General features: G+C 33.8%; 1 protein-coding gene across 2 annotated transcripts in view; it reads left to right on the top strand.

Annotated features, from left to right (window-relative positions):
- Nucleotides 1-24639, top strand: part of LOC127701968 (uncharacterized protein C12orf56-like) — a 166502-nt gene that overhangs the window by 78620 nt on the left and 63243 nt on the right. For both annotated transcript variants that reach the window (XM_052205951.1, XM_052205946.1), the window contains exons 6-7: nucleotides 4011-4152; nucleotides 13975-14084. In XM_052205951.1, coding sequence (XP_052061911.1) covers nucleotides 4011-4152; nucleotides 13975-14084 — 252 coding nt within the window. The remainder of the gene's footprint in view (nucleotides 1-4010; nucleotides 4153-13974; nucleotides 14085-24639) is intronic.

The following is a 24639-nucleotide window of genomic DNA, read 5'->3' as shown; positions in this document are numbered from 1 at the left end:
ACATTTTGAACTTCTTCTAGAGAACCACTGAATGGAATGAAACCAAACATGGCATTTTCCTTATGAGGTGCTGACCAAGTGTTGTTACTTTGTAGCAAATCCATCATCCAAGATGGCCGCCAGAGAGTTTAACAAAGGACCCTATGGGAAATACATACAAATGTCTTATTTTAGAGAACCACTAAATGGAATGAAATAAAACATGACAGAATGTTCCTTATGAGGTGCTTACCATGTGTTGAAACTTTGTAGGCGATCCATAATCTAAGATGGCCGCCAGCGGGGACATAGTTTAACATAGGGTGCTATAAACAGTTAATTTCGTATAAAAAACTAGGGGTTATTCACCGACTAAAAATAACCATGGAGGGAAACCCCTGTTTATTTACTTAATTGGTGAAAAAGTATCATGTTTTTTGTATTTGATTGTAAAAATTAGTTAATTAGCTTTCAATTAAGATAGGTTGAATGATTGAAATAATTTTAAAAATTAGATTAAATATACATGTTTTGAGTGGAGACAACACTATAAACATCCTGTTTTTTTGGCAGTGAAAATTGAAAACTTATTTGCAGCCACTGTAGCTCTTTTTGGAGCAGGAGACCGTACCCTGAAACGAGATTTTTTTGAAAGGCCAGGTAAAAACCTATGAATTTCATACAGTTTTGAATATGTAAAATGTGCCTGTATCTTGTCTTCATGGGTATGTGTAACAGCCACTATGTTCCGTCAGTTACTTTGTTCCGGCGGAACTTTTCAACTAGTTATTTCGTTTCGATGGAACTTTCCAACTAGTTGTTTTATTCCGAGTGCAGTCGAAAAGTTCCGGAAAAAAGTAGCTACTTGAAAAGTCCCGGAACAATGTAGCAAACAGAAAAAGTTGCATTATCATGCAAATTTAGTATTCATAGTACCCTCAAGAGAGGGAAGAATACCCCCTCCTCATGTGGGTACTTTTAAAAATATCAATTTCAGATTAATGTATAACAATAAATTAGAACTTATTCCGTTATGAAGGCAACATTCTGACCGAATTAAGTACCATAATAATGAAGAGGGGGAAGAATGAGGATCAGTATATAAGACACTTTTGTTCCCCTTTGAAAAAGTTCAAAGATAATATGTTGCGCTTTTACTTTGCATCAATTCTCCAAATGGAACTTTGTGACTGGTTGATAAGTTCCGTTGGAACTTTTGGGCTAGTTTGTTAGTTCCGGTTTTGACTTATTTGCCAAAGAGGAACTTTGTGGCTAGTTGATAAGTTCCTTTTGACTTTTGTAATCAGTATCTTGGTTTCCCTTTGAAATGTTCAAATATAATATGTTGCGCTTTTACTTTGCATCACTTCTCCAAATGGAACTTTGTGACTGGTTGATAAGTTCCGTTGGAACTTTTGGGCTAGTTTGTTAGTTCCGGTTTTGACTAATTTGGCAAAAAGGAACTTTCTAACTAGTTGATATGTTCCGTTGGAACTTTTCAACTAGTCACTTTGTTCCAGTGGAACTTTTAAACCAGAGGAAGAACAAAGTAACTAGTTAATAAGTTCCTCCGGAACTTTTCGGCTAGTTAGTTCTTTTCGCCCGGAACTTTCCAACTTTGGAACAAAAGAGCATTTACATATGCACATGACCTGATTTCAGTTTTTTTATGTTCAGATTAGGCCTTTTTTTCCCCATGTTCTCTGGATGGAACTTTTTTAATACATTAAAAGTACACTTTATTTTTATTTCATTATAAACTAGAGAAAATTCTGATTCCAGTGATATCTAGTTTTATACAAGTATCTTCATTAATCATTCCACCACTAAGGGTCACTTATGCATGGTTCCTCAAAATATGACATCATAGAAAAAAACTGTTGATTGCACCCATAGGACCCTATTGGAAATACATAAAAAGTCTTCTTTTAGAGAACCACTGAATGGAATGAAAACAAACATGGCATGAATGTTCCTAATGAGGTGCTGGCCAAGTGTTGTTAGAAAAGGACCCTATGGGAAATATATACAAATGTCTTCTTCTAGAAAACCACTTAATGGATTGAAACCAAACATGGTATGAATGTTTCTTTTGAAGTGCTGACCAAGTGTTGTTACTTTGTAGCTGATTTGTCATCCAAGATGGCTGCCAGCAGGGGGAGTAAGTTTAAGGAAGGGGAGCTGTACAGTTCATATCTTGTATGAAATTGCTTACTGTCTCCCATATCCAAGATGGCCGCCAGCGGGGAACTTAGTTTAACATAGGACCCTATGGGATATACATACAAATGTTTTCTTCTAGAGAACCACTGAATAGAATGAAACTAAACATGGCATGAATGTTCCTAATGAGGTGCTGACCAAGAGTTGTTACTTTGTAGCCGAACCATCATCCAAGATGGCTTCCAGCAGGGGACTTAGTTTAACATAAGACCCTATGGGAAATACATACAAATGCTTCTTCTAGAGGAGCACTGAATGGAATAAAACTAAACTTGGCATAAATGTTCCTTATGAGGTGCTGATGAAGACCTGAATACATGTATCTTTATAGATTGAGATCTACTGTAAACTGCAAAAATATCAAGAAAAGAAGATCTACACATAAGTCAACATGAGCAATATTGTCAATTGACATCTTGTTGGAGTTATTGTCCTTATAAAGTAATTTTCTACAATTTCAATGAATTTATTGGTAATTTCTGTAAACTGTACAAAAGTCTTCTGCTTTTGATTAAATTACGGGGCCAATATTAAACCAAATTTGGCATCAATCATTATTAGGGTATCTGTTACGATTTTAATCTATTTTTACATGATTTCCAAAACCAAAGTAGAATCAGGTGAGCGACACAGGCTCTTTAGAGCCTTTAGTTTATTCTAAATCCAATTCATAAAGAGAAAACGTACTAAAATAATACTAATATGGAATATTTTTGTTTATTCAATTTTTTTTTCAACTTTGCCTTATAAGGGGAGGAAACTTTTGTAAAGGAATGTGTTATGAATTTACTTATTTTGTTTCGTAGCAAGAAAAAGAGTCCTGTGACCCCAATATTTCTTTTTATTTTCAGAAAGCACATTATTAGAGCTATCTTCTCATATTTTGTCTTAAAATTCTATTGTTAGGTTTTCTTTTTATCACACGAAATAGGGTTTTCCATGCATTATAATCTATACAAAATCTGAAAATTTTGAACAACCTTTAGCTTGAAAAAAAGCCCTGTGACCCATACATATGATACTTTTTATTATATTTTTGAAAAAAGCATGACATATATATTAAAACTACATTTTGGCAAATTATTAAAAATTCTATCGATTGTAATTTAGGCCCCCCATCTACATTAACTGAATCATTCATTTGTTTTTTAAATATAAAGTTAATACAGCCATGCATTCTCTTAAGTCAAGATCATTTGAAAAAAGTAATTGATATATACATAATACAGTCAACTCTCTTTATCTCAAAGTTGTTTGGACTGACAAAATGTTTTTTGTGATACATGTATCAGGAGTTTAAATAATGCAAATCTGTTAATTGGAACGCCAATTTTATTTTTGAGATAACTGAAATTTTGAGATAAAACAGTTTGATATGAAGAGAGTCGACTGTAGTTTCTTAAAACATGATTGTCAATAACATTTGACCAAGTGCATATACACATAAACCTAGGTTTACAAATGTTAGTCCAAATGGCAAAAAGATAGTTTTGGTAAAAGCACTGAAATATATTATTGATAGATGAGATATAATAAACTATGATAATATTTTGTACTATAGATAAAACTAGTTATATACTCAGTAAAGAAGAATCAACGTAGGCAAGAGTGTCAGAAAGGTTATTGAAAATTTTCATCCTATTTTAAATAACCTTTCTGACACTCTTGCCTATGTTGATTCTTCTTTACTAAGTATATAACTAGTTTTATCTGTAGTCTTGCAATTTTTTGCTTGTACAATATATATAAGGCAGCAGAAAATTTCCGATCTCAAATACACACTAAAGTTTCATGTTAATTTTTTTTAGAGAGAAGATGGAAGCTTTGTTCAACCAGCTAAAAAGAGAGTTACTTAATCCTGAAAACACAATGGAAGATTCATTTAATTTACTTAATGAACTTAGGGTTGCTACAGAAAGAAACTTTGCATTAAAGAAAATGTTTTGGAAGGTGAGTATTTGTCATGCCATTAAAGAATGATATATGCATATGTTAGCTTACATTGAAACTCCTCATCTGCCTATTGATTAAGGTCAGATGATAATATATTAGAAATTATAGAAAAAGATATAATTGAGAAATGTTGAAAATGAGGGACATTTAAATAAGCAGGAAACTTAAATGCAATGTTTAAACCTGGATTTAATCCTCATTTCATAAAAGATTACCCTCTAGTACTTATTGATGGTATCTCTTATAGGGTTGATGCATTTTCTACAATAAAACGCAGATGTTGTTGTGATAAATAAATTGATACAATGGATAAATAAATTGATACAAGAGTGGACAAATTGTTAGAATAATTATGCCCCCACCGTAGCGGTGGGTGCATTAAGTTTTACCCTTGTCCGTCTGTAAGTACATCCCAAAATTGGTTTCCGTTCTCTAACTTGAGTTTGCCTCAACCAAATGTTATGAAACTTATACACAATGCTTATTACCACAAAGCACAGATCAAGTTTGAATTTTGGTGGTGTCACTTTAACTGTTCTAGAGTTATGTCCCTTTATAAATAGAAAAATTGCAAAATTTTTATTTTCTTCTAAATATCAAGTAATTTTTAAAATTGGAGTTCCTTTGTCCATGATTATAGTTGAATCAACTACAATCAATGCTTTATACAATGCAATGTTTAATTTGACTTCCACTGATAAAACACAGATCAAGTTGAATTTGGGTAGTGTCACTTTAACCATTATTGAGTTATGCCCCTTTATAAATCGAAAGATTGCAAAATTTTTAGTTTCCATTCTGTAACTTAAGTTTGCCCCAACCAATCATTATGAAACCTATACACAATACTCATTACCACAAAACTAAGATCAAGTACAAATTTTTTGTTTCCGTTTTCTAACTTTAGTTTGCCTCAACCGAATGTTATGAAACTTATACACAATGCTTATTACTACATGATACAGATTAAGTACAAATTTGGTTGCGACACTTTTACCATTCTTGAGTTATGTCCCTTTATAAACATAAAAATTGCTGAATTTTTCATTTCCGTTCTCTAACTTTAGTTTGTCTCAACCAAATGTTATAAAACTTATACACAACCGTTCTAGAGTTATGCGTGTTTACAGATAGAAAAATTGCTGAATTTTTAGTTTCTGTTCTCTACTTAAGTTAGCCTCAACCAAATGTTATGAGACTTACACACAATGCTTATTACCACAAAACTCAGATCAAGTTCAAATTTGGATAGCGTCACTTTTACTGTTCTTCAGTTATGTCCCTTTATAACTATATGATATGCAAGCGGGGGCATCATCTGTGTCCACATTTATTTTTATACGCCCGTTTACGGGACGTATTATGGTATACCGTTGTCCGTCCGTCTGTCCGTAGTCAACATGTCGGACATTAACTCAAAATTGCTTTAACCAATTTGCATAAAACTTTGGTGAATTGTTTATATCTATTGACGTGAGCTCCCTTTCGTTTTTTATAAAATTTAGATTTTACGTTTCCGAGTTATGGGGTTTTATTCATTAAAAAAAGGGGGATTTTCCAGTTTTCGGACAATAGGTCAAGAATGCTTTCACCAACTTGCAAGAAATTGTGGTGAATTGTTTATATCTATTGACATGAGCTCCCTTTTGATTTTTATAAATTTAAGATTTTACGTTACCGAGTTACAGGGTTTTATTCATAAAAAAAGGGGGGACTTTCCAGTTATCGGACAAAAACTCACAAATGCTTTCAGCAATTCTTATGAAACTTTGGTGAATTGTTTGTATGTATTGATGTAAGCTCCCTTTAGAATTTTATAAATTTTACATTTTACATTTCTGAGTTATGGGGTTTTATTCATTAAAAAAAGGGGTGATTTTCCAGTTTTCTGACAATAACTCAAAAATGCTGTCACCAATTCTCATGAAACTTTGGTGAATTGTTTATATCTATTGATGTAAGCTCCCTTTTTATTTTCATAAATTTCTAATATGACATTGAGAATTAATTATACTTTATTTGTTTATAGTCTGACAACAGATTTACTAAGTATTGCACAACAGCAAGAAATCTTTAATTGAACATAAATTCAATTCATATAACCAATTTCAAGTTCTTTGAATACATTTATTCAGAAACCTATAATATGTCAAATATTTAATTACAATCCAAATTCAGACCTGAATCAAGCTTGAATATTGTGTCCATTTTTGCCCCAACTGTTCAGGGTTGGACCTCTGCGGGCGTATCTAGCTGCGCTCAGCGAAGCAGTTTATTTATCTAAGTAGCTAAAAAAATTAATGGTAGGATGGTTGGGGTAGTCATTAAAACTGAAAATGTCCAGAAATATAAAAGGATAGGGATATTGGAAATTAAATAGCATTGTCTAAAATGATAAAATTATCAGATAATAAATACTTAATCTCATAAAATCAATTGTATGATGAAAACAAAAATATAGCTATTGATAAGGAGAAAATACTAACCTTGAAGTAAACTACTACAAAGATTTATATTCTTCTACGAAATCAGATAATGAAAATACTACAAAATATCAAAAAGACATAATGTCATATGAAACAAGTTTCAGTTAATTGCAATGTTAATAACCAATGCATGCATATATATTTAAATAAGTCCTCTGTGTATATATTTTCCATTCATCCATAATGTATAATCAACAAAAAATATTTCATTCTATGATTGTTGATCAAAAACTTTGGCTTTTCTATTTAACTTTCGGGTTTTTGTGCCAAAGTTTACCGATTGTTACCAATTGATAAACAAACAACACAGAATTATGAAGCACATGAAAAAATAGTGAGATGATTAAGCAAAATATATTTGGTTTTTGTCTCACCTGTGACGAAATTCGCAGAATGCGAGATATAGGGATTATAAACCAGCGGCGGAGGCGTAAATTATTTGTTTAAAGCTTTATATATCAGAAGGTTAGACCTGGATGCTTCATACCTTGTATGCAAACACTTTATGTTACAAAGTTTCCGCCTATCATATGTCCATTGTTCTTGACCTCATTATCATGGTTCAGTGACTGCTTGAAAAAAAATTATAGTGTTTTTGTCATGTGAATTTCTCACTTATTATTAGTAATAGAATAACTATATGCGGTATATGGGTTCCTTCGCAACGTCTACATGTCAGACAGGTATCATCTGACCGTGACCTTATTTTCATGGTTCATTGGTCAATGTTAAGGTTTGGTGTTTTGGTATGTTTCTCCAGTACTATAAGCAATAGGTCAACTTTATTTGGTGTATGGAATGATTGTAAGATGTACATGTTGGTTTTGTTAAAAATTCAGAAATTTCAAAGAGACAAGAAGTAAAAATTCTGAAATTTCAATGAGACAATTAAGAAACGTTGTGTTAACACAGTACCCAGAAGTAGCATGAAGAAACAATGTGTTATAAAATGTGAAAACAAATTCTCTCTGTAATTGTGGTTAAGTTTTACATAAAATGCTCTCACTTTTTTTTTAATTTTTAAAGAATCCTTTTCCAATTAGAACACATATGATAGAACTCCTAATCTCTCCAAGGTCTTCTGTACAAGTAATCTCCTTGACATGTATATAAATTAACACCTTGGTTGAATGTACATACAGAAAAGCATGCTGCATAAATTTTACAGTTGACTGCTACAGAACACCATCTTTATTCACATTTAGTCTCATTTTATGTTTTTATTTGAACTTGGTCAATAATAACACATATATGATCATCTTTTAGATTAAAGTTAATGATCCATCTACTTTCAAAGTTGTAAACATACCACTGTTAATGATCCGTCCACTTTCAAAGTTGTAAACATACCACTGAAAAAGAACCGATTGCTACCAAACTTTGGTTCAAGAGTTACATTTATAGTTTTCCTTAAGATGAATGCTTGATGACCCTATAATCCATGATCAGACACTGCTGCCCCTAATTCTTACCATCAGGCACTGATGCCATAGAAAATAAAAAAATAGAGTATTTGAATTTTGAAGGATCATGTGCCATTTATCTTTACTTTAATGATACACTATTGATCAATACAAACCTATCTTATTTAAAGAAGTAGTATCTACAAAAATCATGTTTCGAGATGAAAACTGTAAAGTAGTATACATGCGGTAAATTTATAGATATAAATGAAAAAAATATATTTCATATCATTTTCAGTACAGTATTCTAATTAACGTAAGTAATAAACCCTTACCATGCGGGGACCGTCATGTTAGGGTCTCAACCCAAGATACTGTTTTTTGGCTCCAAGGGCTCTCCATACTTTTAGTGAACTGTATGAAAATAACCTAGACCTTCTTATAAAGTTTAGGACAGCACATGTCATGACAAATTTTAATATAAACAACTTTGATTTCACTTCAACAAAAAACCATTTGAAATTCTGGGTGGCAAGGAGGATTTTTTCTGGATTGATCATTTATGATCATCTGTTGCTACGCATGCTTTTTTAGCTCACGTGGCCCATCATTTGGCATCCGTCGTCATTTGTTGTCGTCCGTCATCGTCATTAACTATTACAAAATCTTCCCCTCTGAAACTACTGAACCAAATTCAACCAAACTTGGCCACAATCATCATTGAGGTATCTAGTTTAAAAAATGTGTCTGATAACCCTGCCTACCAACCAAGATGGCTGACATTGCTAAAAATAGAACATAGGGTTAAAATGCTTTTTTTGTATTATTTTGAAAACTGTTATAAATAGAGAAAATATGACAAGGCAAAAATGTACAGAATGTTGAGCTCTACCAATTGTTCATTGATGTCAAAACTGTCAGGCGACTTCTTATAGGAGTTATTGCACTTGGATGACGATTTTTACCAATTTTTTGCATTTTTGCCTTATATCTTAAAAGTTATAATAGATAGAAACTTAAATAAGCAAAAATGATCAGCAAGACAAGATCTACATTAAAGATAATATGGAGGAAATTTAACAATGACTCCTTATTGGAGTTATTGCTCTTCAATGACAATTTTTACATATGTTTTTGAGTTTTGCCTTATATGATAAAAATTATAACAGATAAATAGAAACTTTAAATAACAAAAATGATCAGCAAGGCAAGATCCACAAACAAGTCAAATTTTGCCGATAAATTTAGTAGACTGTCACTCTTCATAGGAGTGATTGCCCTTAAATGAGGATTATTTTACCCTATTTTGTGTTTTGAGCAAAAACTAAAGAAGATAGAGAGAAACTAAACAGATAAAATGATCAGCAATATAAGATCAACAAAAAAACTAATTTTGTCATGAATTCTATTCTTGTCTAAAACGTTGGAGAGAGTCCATTGTTGGTTATGCACATAGACCTAGGTGAGCGACACAGGCTCTTTAGAGCCTCTACTTTTTTTTGCGTAGCTTAATGCCTCGTAAAAATTTATTCTTATATTGTACACATTTGCGCATTATGTGTTGCAGAATATCCATTTTTATCCTGTCTTGTGCATAGTTAATCATTTTCAGTTCTTACCAGGCCAAGTTATAAATTTTCAAAATCTTGAGCCTCTCAGGTGACCACATTTTATAATAATAAATAATTGACATTTGCAGCTCAGTTTTGAATGACAGCATTGCTTAAATCATGAATATGAATTCTACTAAACACTGACAATCTTATTTTTTTTTATCATGCTTCTAAAATTTTTAATCCTTTAGTTCATGTGCTAGTACATTCATCCCATATGTACTACCAAGAAAGGCTATTGCAACTTCAGAATGCATTTCATCACCCAGGTATGCTCTTTCCTGTGTTCCTCCTGGCAAATTTTGCTAAAATTTTATATTATTTCTTTTTCAAATGATTTTGTCAAAGTTGTCGTTTGCTAGATAAATGTTCTAATTTATTAGGTGTTTCCTGGGTTATATGAATAGGGGCTGGTTTTAAAGGATTTATTGTTGTAACCACAAAAATTCAACTTGTCAATTAGAATTAAGATATTGTCAAAAGAATGTTAAGTTGGATACCAAATTAACTTTCACTCTTATCTCTTATATATGCTACTCTGACTGCAGCAATCAAAACTGTTTGTTTAAAATCTAATATTTTAGAAGGAAGGGGAGCTGTACAGTTCATATCTTGTATGAAATTGCTTACTGTCTCCCATATCCAAGATGGCCGCCAGCGGGGGACTTAGTTTAACATAGGACCCTATGGGAAATACATACAAATGTCTTCTTTTAGAGAACCACTGAATGGATTGAAACCAAACATGGCATGAATGTTCCTTATGACGTGCTGACCAAGTGTTGTTACTTTGAAGCCGATCCATCATCCAAGATGGCCGCCAGCTTTGGACTTAGTTTAACATAGGACCCTATGGAAATACATACAAATGTCTTCTTTTAGAGAACCACTGAATGGAATGAAACCAAACATGGCATGAATGTTCCTTATGAGGTGCTGACCAAGTGTTATTACTTTGAAGCTGATCCATAGTCAAAGATGGCCGCCAGCTTTGGACTTAGTTAAACATAGGACCCTATGGGAAATACATACAAATGACTTCTTTTAGAGAACTACTGAATGGAATGAAACCAAACATGGCATGAATGTTCCTTATGAGGTGCTGAACAAGTGATGTTACTTTGAAGCCGATCCATAATCCAAGATGGCCGCCAGCGGGGGATTTAGTTTAACATAGGACCCTATGGGAAATACCTACAAATGTCTTCTTTTAAGGAACCACTGAATGGAATGAAACCAAACATGACATGAATGTTCCTTTTGAGGTGCTGACCAAGTGTTGTTACTTTGAAGCCGATCCATAATCCAAGATGGCCACCAGCGGGGGACTTAGTTTAACATAGTACCCTAGGGGAAATACATACGAATGTCTTCTTTTAGAGAACCACTGAATGGAATGAAACCAAACATGGCATGAATGTTCCTTATGAGGTGCTGACCAAGTGTTGTTACTTTGAAGCAGGTCCATCATCCAAGATGGCCACCAGCTGGGGACAGTGTTTGACAAAGGACCCTATGGACAATACATACAAATGTCTTCTTTTAGAGAACCACTGAATGGATTGAAACCAAACATGGCATGAATGTTCCTTATGAGGTGCTGACCATGTGTTGTTACTTTGAAGCTGATTCATAATCAAAGATGGCCGCCAGCTTTGGACTTAGTTTAACATAGGACCCTATGGGAAATATTTACAAATGTCTTCTTTTAGAGAACAACTGAATGGAATGAAACCAAACATGGCATGAATGTTCCTTATGAGGTGCTGACTAAGTGTTGTGACTTTGAAGCCGATCCATCATCCAAGATGGCCACCAGCGGGGGACTTAGTTTAACATAGGACCCTATGGAAATACATACGAATGTCTTCTTTTAGAGAACCACTGAATGGAATGAAACCAAACATGGCATGAATGTTCCTTATGAAGTGCTGACCAAGTGTTGTTACTTTGAAGCTGATCCATCATCCAAGATGGCCACCAGTTGGGGACAGTGTTTGACAAAGGACCCTATGGACAATACATACAAATATCTTCTTTTAGAGAACCACTGAATGGATTGAAACCAAACATGGCATGAATGTTCCTTATGAGGTGCTGACCAATTGTTGTTACTTTGAAGCCGATTCATAATCAAAGATGGCTGCCAGCGGGGGACTTAGTTTAACATAGGACCCTATGGGAAATATTTACAAATGTCTTCTTTTAGAGAACTACTGAATGGAATGAAACCAAACATGGCATGAATGTTCCTTATGAGGTGCTGACTAAGTGTTGTGACTTTGAAGCCTATCCATCATCCAAGATGGCCACCAGCGGGGGACTTAGTTTAACAAAGGACCCTATTTAAATACATATGAATGTCTTCTTTTAGAGAACCACTGAATGGAATGAAACCAAACATGGCATGAATGTTCCTTATGAAGTGCTGACCAAGAGTTGTTACTTTGAAGCTGATCCATCATCCAAGATGGCCACCAGTTGGGGACAGTGTTTAACAAAGGACCCTATGGACATTACATACACATGTCTTCTTTTAGAGAACCACTGAATGGATTGAAACCAAACATGGCATGAATGTTCCTTATGAGGTACTGACTAAGTGTTGTTACTTTGAAGCTGATCCTTCATCCATGATGGCTGCCAGCGGGGGGACTTCCTTTAACATAAGACCCTATTGGAAAAACATACAAATGCTTCTTCTAGAGGTGCACTGAATGGAATGAAACCAAACATGGCATAAATGTTTCTTATGAGGTGCTGATGAAGTGTTGCTACTTTATTGCTGATTTACTGTTCAAGATGGCCACCAGGATTTTTTATTAAATTACAGGGCCAATATTAAACCAAATTTGGCCTCACTCATTATGAGGGTATCTGTTATGATTTTAATCTATTTTAACATGATTTCCAAAACCAAAGTAGAATCAGGTGAGCGACACAGGCTCTTGAGAGACTCTAGTTTTGCAGACAGTATGGTCTGATTACCAATTTTTCACTTTTCAATGGAAAACTTGCATGTAGTTTTAGTCTCAATTGGCATATATTTGAACCACTTACTATCCTAAAAAAGAAAATTATGGTAGCATATGAAATAAATAGGGTGTACTGATCATTGTAAAGTGGTTTTTTTTACAGATTTAGTGAAATAATTGTGATGGACTACAGATTTTATGTACAAAGCTCTTCACATTTCACATACATCAAACAGGCCCTTTAACCAGGGACATAAATACAAATATTTTGCACATTTTTTCTGTGATAATCTACTTTTCTCTAGATTCAGAGTTCGCAAATGGTTAATTAAATTTGATTTAAGCATAGAAACACAAATATCAGGAACATAAAAAGCTGTCAGATAAAAATTCAGCATGGCTCTTAGACATAAAATGGAAACTGCTTTAAAATGCTTATTTTAGCCGTATAATGCCAAAATGGGACATTTTAACAGAATTTCTGTCAAACAAAGATGTAAATCCTTTACTTTTATTGAGTTTGACAAATTGAAACCAGCAAACCATTCAGGAAAGTTGCCAAAGTACAGAATCTACATTTACGGAATTCATCTCTTAGGCCCGAGAACACAGTTATTTCGTAGTGCATTTCTTTTAGACAATAAATTCAAATTAAAAAAATCGCACCTGCTCTATCTCAAAAAGATTTTTACAGTGTAGTGTACTACTATTGATACAAATAATATCAAAATTATAGAAACTTCTACTAGCTCTAACTCAAAATATTGACAATTCTGTGTTAAGGGGGGCTAAAATTCAGTTTGACAGCTTCAGACATTCTACTAATTTTTGACCTTTTTTAACTGGTCCAAATCACTACTTAACAAAGATTCAGCACCCAAATTTTTTTAACATGTAATTTCATCCCCTTACTTAATATTTCATGCATAAAATATCAAGAAAAAAAATTGGGAAAGTGTTTCAAAAAAAAATGCAAGTAATACACTGTTCACACAAGGGACTATATTCGTAGACAACGAAAACCAAAGGACGATAACTGTGTCCTTGGACCAATAAACAGCCATGAAGCTTACCAGTACATGCATATATAGTCAATAGAAAAGAAAGGATATGGGGTATCCATCCATGACACAAAATCAGTATATGCTCAGCAAAAACCTCAAAAAACAAAGGAACAGTGCTTTTATTGCTCTTCTTCATCTCAAAGTCACAGTGAGGCCTTCAACACGGAGAAAAAAACTCTCACCTCACTGCAAGTTTAAGACGGTCCCTAGCTACGGTTTGAACGGAATTCTTTGAATTCTTTCAATAAAATTTTATTGTGAGCATATTTACATTTCAGAATACAGACATGTTTTTGTTCCTTGTAAACCAGTTGCAACATTATCTACCAAAATCACCAGTCAATATAAACACTGAGCATGGAAGAAGTCAAAGATGTGATGAATTAGAGTAAGTAACTGTCAGAGGTGTGACAGAGAAGATAAAATACACAAAGTTAGTAGATGTTCTATATATGATGTGACAAAATTTCCATAAGTCTTAAGGTGGTCTACTTATATAATAGCTAGTATCAAACACATGATGATCACTAAGGTGATTTTTATAGGCAAATAATGACAAGCTTTGTCATACATCAGAGGGGTCAACCCGCTATTCTGACACCTCATTGGTACGACACCCCATTAGTCCTACACCCCATTTGTCGGACACCCCATTAGTTTGACACCCAAATAGTCCAACACATTTGCAGGTCATAATTGAAAATCTAGTTCATAGAATCAGTAGACGTGGTATTTCAACTTGTGTCTACCCTCCTTCTGAGTATAAAGAATTAAATGGAAAAACAGCACTTCACGTCTGGTATGTAAGAAATACCATGATCCTATAATTATAAGGCAATCTACAACCTTGCAACATTTTGCATTACTGCTATAAAGTGTGACCTCGCTGTTTCATCAAAAAAACAATCTGCTAAAAAGTGAATTTGATTGACTGATTGCTGTTTGCTTTACGTCCAATTAGATTAACAATTAATGCAATAAGTAGATACTGAAATAGGATATTTCCAGGATTAAAGGGTGGAAAATTGAGACTGCCATTGGAAAATGAGGGTATATTGGACAGAATTCTGACCGGAAGGGGCTGCTTTTTTATACATCCAGCAAAGCCAAATGGACGCTCTACATTTGCAAGGGTTTATACTGCCTGCTGAAAAAAAAAGACCAAAAGTGAGCACATTTCTATAGCATTATCCCAGTCACCCTTGGGTTGAAGAGAATTTGAAGAACAGTCTCTCATAGTAAATAAAATGTCCAGACCGCAATATACTCCCAAAAACGGTCAAAACTGATTTGCAATGAAAAGAAACTTATTTTATCCAAGCATGTTGGTTTCCATTTATCTACGCTGAAATTGAATTCAAAGATCGAAAAATTATATGAAAGTCAAAATATCCATAGTAAAGTTGTGCAATCGCTAATATTTTGTTCTTAACATTGAACACTTTCTAAAAGCTTGTTTACGGGACGTATTATGGTATACTGTTGTCCGTCCAGCCGTGTGTCCATCTGTCCGTCCGTCGTCAACATGTCAGGCAATAATTGAAAAACGCTTTAACCAATTTGCATGAAACTTTAATTATTTGTTTATATCTATTGACGTGAGCTCCCTTTCGATTTTTATAAATTTTAGATTTTATGTTTCCAAGTTATTTTTATTCATAAAAAAGGGGGATTTTCCAGTTTTCTGACAATAACCCAAAAACACTTTCAACGATTTGCAAGAAACTTTGGTGAATTGTTTATATCTACTGATGTGAGCTCCCTTTCGATTTTTATGAATTTTAGATTTTACTTTTTCAAGTTATGGGGTTTTATTCATTAAAAAAACGGGATTTTCCAGTTTTCAGCTAATAACTGAAAAATGCTTTGAGCAGTTTTCATGAATCTTTGGTGAATTGTTTATATCTATTGACGTAAGCTCGCTTTTGATTTTTATAAATTTTATATTTTACTTTTCCGAGTTATGGGATTTTATTCATAAAAAAGGGGGGATTTTCCAGTTTTTCGGACAAAAAACTCAAAAGTGTTTTGAGCAGTTTTCATGAATTTTTGGTGACTGGTTTATATCTATTAAAATAACCTCCCTTTAGTTTTTTATAAATTTCTGATATGACATTGAGAAGTTATTGAACTTTATTCTTTGAAAAAGCGACGGGCTCATGGCGCAGCTGTTTATGAAAGGTTGTTAAACTCAGCTAAAATGGATGTATTTGCCGTCAGAATGGACTTATAGTAAATTTATACTATACATTTGCAACTGGAAGTTAAGCAAACCAAAAATATCAATCATGTAAGAATGGCTGGTAGTGTACTCTGAAAGCAGTGATTTATATTTGTTTTTATTGCATATTCATTCAAAATCAAACTCTAAAAATCAAAATAATACTTTATTGGTGATCTGTTCTTTCCACCTAAACACCTTGGTCATGAACAGCATAAGCAAACACGATAAGTGAAAATAATTCTGTTACAACACACTAGGACAATGACACAGGAATGAAATTAACATTTGTATGCATATAGAAATGAACATACACAACACTTTTTATGCATTTTTAACCTGCTAGGAATAATGGGCATATTATTCACCAGTCTTTGCTCTTGCTTGGCATAGAAGTAGTAAATATCGAAGTCGCATATTTAAACCGACCAAATATCGACCTGATGTCCTCCTGTATTATGTGAGACGAGCAAGACACCACTGATACGGTAGTATACGGGAATAACCTGGACTTGATGTCTTGACCGAAAATCCAAATAAATAGGACACAGTAGCCAGAGAAACCCTAAACAGAGTCGTGCATGTCTCCTATTCAGGCAAGAATAATAAAAAAAAAAAGAATGATATTGTTTTACACTAAATTCTTCCTCTTCTTTTTTGTATGTTTCGGAACTTTTGAGGTCGACTTAGTTTTTTGGCATGCAGGTCATATCACCATAAGAAATGTTTGGTTTGTGATTACATGTATTACTAATGCACAGCCATCAACTTTTACATTATGTAAAATCATTAATGTTTTTGGCAAGTAAGCTTGTTCGGGCCTAAAATTTCATATACAAATAACTTTTATCTGAATTTACCTTGGTTTCATAATTCCAAAGTTATATTAACCTTTGCTAGAAATCATTTGATTTTCTTATTAGTTCTCTCTGACCCCAAGTGTGACTGGGTATTGAAATAAGGTCATCTCTTGGTCTTCTTCCAACTGACAGTATGACCCTTTTCAAAGTGGGGAGTCCATTTGGATTTGCTGGATGTTTGAAATCGCAGCCATGTCAGGACGTACAATCCTATGCCTCATTCTTTGCACTGAAAGAACCATTACAACAACTCTTTGGCGGGTCCGAATGGGTGACCTATTGTAAGGCTAAATTTCTTATCTTACCCAATATACCATCATTTTCCAGGGGCATTCCAAATTTCCCTTCCTTCATTCCAGTTGACCCCTATTTCAGGACTTACCAATAATTGTATTTATTGTTAATTAGTTCTCATCCTGAATATTTTTGAAATATTTGCCACTGTACTTAAAGCAAACAACAATCAATCAATATTAGTTCTTTCTTTAACTAATCTCTGTTCCAGCTTCATACATATGAGGAGTATTGGCATATTCCTGTGATAAAAACAGCCATAAAATAAATAAATACAGGTTGGCCAGTAAGGATCTGAATTGTTTTCATAGCAAAGAACCATACTGACATTATACAAAACTCAAATAACCTGATGATCTTTATAATCGTTTTTCATGTTGAGGAAAATTATGAAATTGTTTATATGATAACCCTATTGTATTCTTATTTTCCCCCTATTTCTATATTTACAAATACATATTTTGTAAACTCGTACTGAAGAGTATTACTTGGATGGGAGATATCATTGAACCAGTTTACTCACTGTTTGAAAAAAGAACAAAATTACGACAGAATACTTCAAGACAAGTGTTCTGCCATTATTCAATTCAATTTTTTTTTTTAAATATTGGTGCCCAAATAGACAAACTAGACTGCATGGTGTTTGTCTTCAAATAATGGCATTACTGTTACATTTTAGAAAAAATCTATTAAATCAGAAGTTTTTATCACTTGAGTTATGCCAGAAAAACATGCCCGTCTTATTCACTCAAGCCATTATGCACACATATAATCATGTAAACAGCAAAGCTCTATTGATTCCTTTATTTTCTTACTGTGTCCCCTTTAACCTGTATCAGAGAGACAGTATATTCAAGGATGTCTATGTAATTCGACAACACTACAAAGAATTTTTGCTTATAGTTACGCTGGTGATGAAATTCTGCTACTTCAGCACTAAATACATGTACCTATCTTGATAACTTGCATCACATGATCACACAAAGGACAAGGTCCTCCTCTTAATATCTTTAATTTGGCTTTCTAATATAAAAAACAAATACTTTTAAATATTCCAATGTCGGACTAATGGGGTGTCGAACTAGTGGGTTGTCGGACTATTAGGGTGTTGGACCACTGAAAGTGTAGGACTATTGGGGTGTCAGACTAATGGGGTGTGGGAATATGGGGGCTGCCCCACATCCATATGCTTGAGGTGTATGCACCCATAAATTTTCTTGTTTCCTGAAGCTTGCTTTTATTTTATTTACACTGATGTCTGTTTGAATTAACTGTACATTCCCATACATTATTATACCCCATGAAATGAAGTTGTGCAGGGTATAATTTTGACCCATTTGTCTGTCCGTCCTTCACTAAGTTGTCAACATGATATTTTTGTTATCAGATCCTCTTCTAGCGTGGATGAAGATTTCCACTCATGGATACCTCAGATGACTTACCGGTAGATAAGCAGAAAAATCTTAAATAGGGATCATTGTTGCAGGAAGGGGACTTTTAAATACATCCCATATACTGTAAATTCGGAAAATTATTGCGAGGTTTTTATTAATGCGAATAGTGCGACTGGGTTAGTATCGCAATAATTAAAAGTCGCATTCTGATATCTGATACATGTATCTGTATGCAGATTTTCCTGAAATCGCAATGATTAATCTCGCATTATTGTCCATTCTTCATAAATCGCAATAATAAATGCACGCAATAATTTCTGAATTTACAGTAACTGGATTTTTGTCTCGCCTGTGACAAAAGTCACAGTTTGCGAGACATAGGGATTACTATCAGAAGGCGGTGTAAACTCTTTGTATAAATCTTTGTATTTCAGAAGATAGAAGACTTGGATGCTTGTTACGAAATTTCTGTCTGTCATATGTCCATTGCCCTTGACCTCATTTTTGAGGTTCAGTGACATTTTGAAAATTGAAAGGTTGAAATTTTTTTTATAGTTTTTTGTCATGAGAATTTATCACTAATTATGAGTAATAGGATGACTATATTTGGTATATGGGTTCCTTGGAACATCAACATGTCCATCAAACAGAGTTCACCTGACCTTGACCTCATAAAATGGATCAGTGCTCAAGGTTACGGTTATGTGATTAGGTCTGTTTCTCGGGTACTATAAGCAGTAGGTCAACTATATGTGGTGTAAGGAATGATTGTAAGGTGTACATGTCATTTACATTCGTAAATTTTATGGACGCCATCACTAGTTGGTTGACCGTTATGGAATAACCGTTTCACAGATGATATCGTATATGTTCCTTATGTCGTAACTACAATACCCTTCCCTTTTCACGAATGTGACCTACCGAATTAGTCTAATTACCGGATTTGTAATAACATAAGCAACACAATGGGTGCCACATGTGGAGCAGGATCTGCTTACCCTTCAGGAGCACCTGAGATCACCCCAAGTTTTTGGTAGGGTTCGTGTTGCTTAGTCTTTAGTTTTCTATGTTGTGTCATCTGTACTATTATTTGTCTATTTATCTTTTTATTTTTGGCCATGGCGTTGTCAGTTTGTTTTCGATCTATGAGTTTGACTGTCCCTCTGGTATCTTTTGTCCCTCTTTCAGTCTAGCAGGTATCATCCAACCTTGACCTCATTTTCATGGTCAATGTTAAGTTTTTGTGTTTTGGTCTGTTTTTCAAATACTATAAGCAGTAGGTCGTCACCTATATGTAGTGTATGGAACGATTGTAAGGTGTACATGTCTGTTTGGCAGCTATAATCTGACCTTGACCAAATTTTCATGGTTCATTGGTCAATGTTAAGTCTTTGTGTTTGGCCTTTTTAAATGACCATAAGCAATAGGTTAACTATGTTTGGTGTATGGAGTAATTGTAAGGTGAACATGTCTGTTTGTCAGGATTTATCTGACCTTGACCTCATTGTCATGGGTCTTTAAAATTGTTAAGTTTATGTGATACTTGTAGTAAAACATTTATCATTAAGACTTTCAACATAAAATCAATAGTCAGTAAAACAGGCAAGACATTTCAGCATGTGCACTCTTGTTGCATTAGTGCTGAAACTTCGACTGTTGTTTAGTCCAATGTAAAATATTGACACCTTTTTGATCACTTATTTTCTGAAACTGAATGCCCAAAAGACTTCTTACTTATATGGTTTTTGACCATTTTGGGGCAAATTATAGCATAATGACACCTTGTGAAAACAAATCATCTAAGACTAAATGTCCAAAGCTTATTCTTATTAAACAAATTTTTGGTGATAATTATGATCGAAAATTTTTGGACCAATTCATACTTACTTTCTAAACAGTTGGAAATCTAGTGAACGAAGACAATTGAAAATTCACTCTTCTTATGAAAAAGTCAAGAAACACAATAATAAAAAAAATGCCAGTGACGATACTGATCAAAAGTTATTTCTAAACAACAATTGTACATTTTAAAGAAATTATTTGTTAAACTGTGTTATTAGAAATATACATGCAAATACACAATGTTTTATGTTCAGTATTTATCGAGAAAATTGCATTAGAAGATTGTGAAACTAAAATCTAAAAGAATGTTAATCTTTGCTGCATATTGATAAAAAAAAATTGGAAAAAATCATGTACATACAGAATCTAAAGATCTTTCAGGTCACCAATTTTTAGGGTGTTCCACAAAGTCCTTAGCATGTAACGATTTCCCAAAATATACTTATTTTTCATATCTAAGTTTTCGAGTACACTAGTCTGCTCTTGTCACGTGAACATTCAATATAGAATATTTTCTTTTCGTGAATATAACAATTTTAAAAAAAGTTTGTCTGTACAGGTTAAAAATATTAAAGAAAAATATTTTTATAAAGTAGGTATCTTTTTACTATTTTTTATACAATTTTTTGATTTTTGTACATGTATTTGTGGTCTTCTTGATCTATTCACATTCAATGTTTACATCGGATAAGGTCTGTTTGAATTTGCTTAGTAACTTAATTTTAAAAGTGTTAATCTTTGCTGCATATCAATCGATTCCTTCAGAATTTTTCCCCTGAACTTCTCTGATCTAGCTGCATATATATAGGGATAATTAGCATGTTCCAGAGAGGTATACAGCCAGTAGAAAAATTAATTGAAGTTGGCACTCCAGGAATTTATTCACATAGCAACATTTTAAATCAATTTTACATCAAGCTCCTATAGCCTGCTGTACTCATCGTTTGCTATTTAAGGAGGGAAATGATAACATTAAATGAAATTTTTTTTTTATTTCAACTTATTTCTATTTTTACTATTTACCGGAGTGTTTTCTCGTGAATTTATAATTGATAGCGTCATTGCTTAAATGGGACAAACATTGAAAAGATCTAGTTTTCAGCGTTTACAGGGGGAGGTAATATTTTGTCACTAGATTTCCCACTGTAAACTTAGTCCCCTGTGCACTTTATTTTATCATTAATGATGAATTCATAATGTATAACAAAAAAAAAATCTTTTGGTGAGTGTTAATAGAAAATAATGACTGCTAATTAACTATGAGGTTTTAAGGCAGAAGTATAAAGATTGTGACCCGGATAAACAATCAACTCAGAAAGGTAAGCATGTAACTAATATGATAAGAAAGTTTTATTTCGATGATAACCTAATGCTCAAAATAATTTTGAGTACCGGTATATATGTTTTTCACTTGACTATTAGTCCTTCTTTCTGAAGAATTATTGCCAAACCTGAAGTTTATATGGAAATTGTCAACTCTCCAGATCGAAAAAAGTCTACATATCAAGGAAACTAAATATGATGGGTTGAATATAAATTTATTAAAGGATTTAATGTCAGTAAAACACTTAGTATGAATATTCAGGCAATAGTCATGATAGAGTTGTGGAAATCAAAACATCAACTTATTTTCAACATGAAGTGGAGGTTAAACTATTTGTTTTACACTATATATTTCAGATAGTAGTAGACCTGGATGCTTCATACCTTGTATACAGATACCTTATGTAACAAAGTCAGTCTGTCATATATCTGTTGTCCTCCACCTAATTTTCATGGTTCAGTGACTGCTTTTTTAGTTTTTTTGTTATGTGAATTTCTCACTTATTAGTTATAGGATGACTATATTTGGTATATGGGTTTCTTGCAATGTCTACATGTCTGCATCGTTTAGTGGGTAAATCAGGCAACTATAAGGCTAACAATAACAAAGGCGTCTAGCATGTATGGATCTCTATTCAAACTCTGATGTCAATACATCACTCTTAGGTGACGTTACAATGAATAGCGGCAGCGAGAACGTTATGTTTATGCGTTAATTCCAACATACTGGGGGCGAATTACTTTACAATAAGTAAAAGTGATCAGAAATTAAATGATAAAAGTTCTGAGAAAATAAATTAAAACTTTAAAGTCTCTATGTAATAATATTTAACAGTCCATGGTTATTTGATCAAATGTCCATATAGTAAACGCATATTAACTTTAACTTTTCACAATTTATATTTAACCCGTGCTAGTCCATGTTTTTCTTGTTCCTTTATAATTTTTCCGTATTTCTGCAAAAGTTTAGGTTCACGCCTAAAACGCTTTATGACATTTTCGGTTCAAAGTTGTGCAATACTTCTGTTGTCTAATAACGTAGGGTGTTCCTCATTCCAATGTCGCTTAGCAGCATATCTGTTTCCATGGTAACTAATACAATTATCCTCATATACATCTTTGAATTTTACATTGTCAGTACTCTCTATACCAGTAGCTTCAATTTCGTTAAACTTCTCCAAGTTAAGCTCTTCAACTTTTTGACCTCCTAATAAGTTCATCATTGTCATCATTGACATATGTGTATGATCTGGATTAACGGTGAATCCATTGATGGGGATGGACAGAAGGTACCCGATTTTCGACTTGACGGCAGTAGGTCTTGCTCCTCGCACTATTCTATCCTCGACAATCGACCAATAATAATCGACTCAAATCAATAGAGAAACTTCAAACATAGGGTCATGTGAGACAGGATGGGCTAATTTCAAGCCATACAAATACTTTAAATGGGTTGTCTTATGTACATAGGTCTTCATTGGTACAGCTATTTCTGGTACAATCAAAACGTTGATGGGTAATTTTCTGGTATCTGTAAGTAGGTAAATGGTACCAGTGTTTAGATGTCTCTCATTTGTGTCACCAAATCCTGACAAGTTTACGGGCTCCTGTTCGGTTTTGGCCAAATTCAGCTCTGTAGCTAATTTTTCTGTGATGAAGGACCTCTGTGCACCCTCGTCAAATGATATGTTTGCGTTAGTACATTGAATGCCTGAACTTACTTGCGCTACGGCAGTTTTTAGTAGTACATTGGTCTGTGCCTGTGAGTGAAGAACTGTGCCCGTTTCCTTCGCGTCGTGTTGTGTTTCCTGAATTGTGCTTATATTTACATTAGCGTTACTTGTTGTACCTCGTCACTGATGCCGTTTTTTACATTTCCTGCAACTTTGGTATGATTTGCAATCAGCTACATTGTGATGTCCAAGACAATTAAAACATAAACGATCCCTTTTAACGATAGAAATCCTTGCTTTGTGTTCAATTATCTTAGTGCAGTTAACGGGGGCGTGTGAATCATTACAAAATATGCATGACTTTATGTTCATTTGTCTGTTGACTGGTTTTGTACGTACCTTTGCATTGGTGTGAAATGCTGCTGTAGCGGTATGAGTTTCCGTCAGATCAGCGGAATTGCCTTCCTCCATAATGTTGAGTTCGTGAAATATTATTTGTCGTAGTTCATTTTATTGCCAACTAGTTGAACCATGGTGTCTTGTAAGATTTATGCGTACGTCTCCCGGTAACTTTTTCAATATGATAGGGACCAATAATGAGCCATAGGTATCCTCTGTCTGACCAAGGGATTCTAACCCACGTACATATGTTTCAATTTTGTAGTAATAATTGCGTAAGCTCTGTAGGGTATTCTTGGGTGACGGTATTTCAAGTAATGTGTTCATGTACTTTTGCGTGATTTTGTGAACTTGTCCATACCTTTGTTGTAGCAACGAAACTGCTCTTTCATAATTTGAGTTTGTAAGTGCAAAACCATTTACGGTTTGGAAAGCTTCATCGTGTAACAATGACTTCAAGTAATTGAACCTCTGGACGTTATTTGGTGTTGGGTTTGTATGTACGGCTGCATCATACGAGTCCCAAAAGGACTGCCATTGTAGAATGTCGCCATCCAAAGTTGGTAGATTTTGTTTAGGGAGCTTATATTACTCGCTAGCAATTGAGGAATATGAGCGAAAATCTGAACGGAAATATGTATTGTGCTGATTTTCTGTGCTTGAAGTATTATTAGTACTAGGATATGAAGGCGGAACGTCGTTTCTAGAGTTTGTAAAGCTTGTGGCATTTGTATTTAGCGTTGATATTTGTACTGTGATAAATTTGGCTATTTGACGTACTTTTGTTTCTAAATTAAATGAGTACTCATCTGAGTCAACGATTTCTGTTTCAATGTCCTCTTGATCCAAATCCTGAATAATATCTTCGTCTAATTTCCTTAACAATTCTTGTTTCCTTTTCAAAGTGTCTAAAATGTTGGAAAGTTCATCGGAATCA

The sequence above is a fragment of the Mytilus californianus genome, unplaced genomic scaffold (assembly GCF_021869535.1).
Source record: "Mytilus californianus isolate M0D057914Y unplaced genomic scaffold, xbMytCali1.0.p SCAF_1, whole genome shotgun sequence".
In the NCBI taxonomy this organism is placed as follows: Eukaryota; Metazoa; Mollusca; class Bivalvia; order Mytilida; family Mytilidae; genus Mytilus; species Mytilus californianus.
The sequence above is the reverse complement of the archived record's forward strand: the minus strand, read 5'-3'. Positions and strand labels throughout refer to the sequence as shown.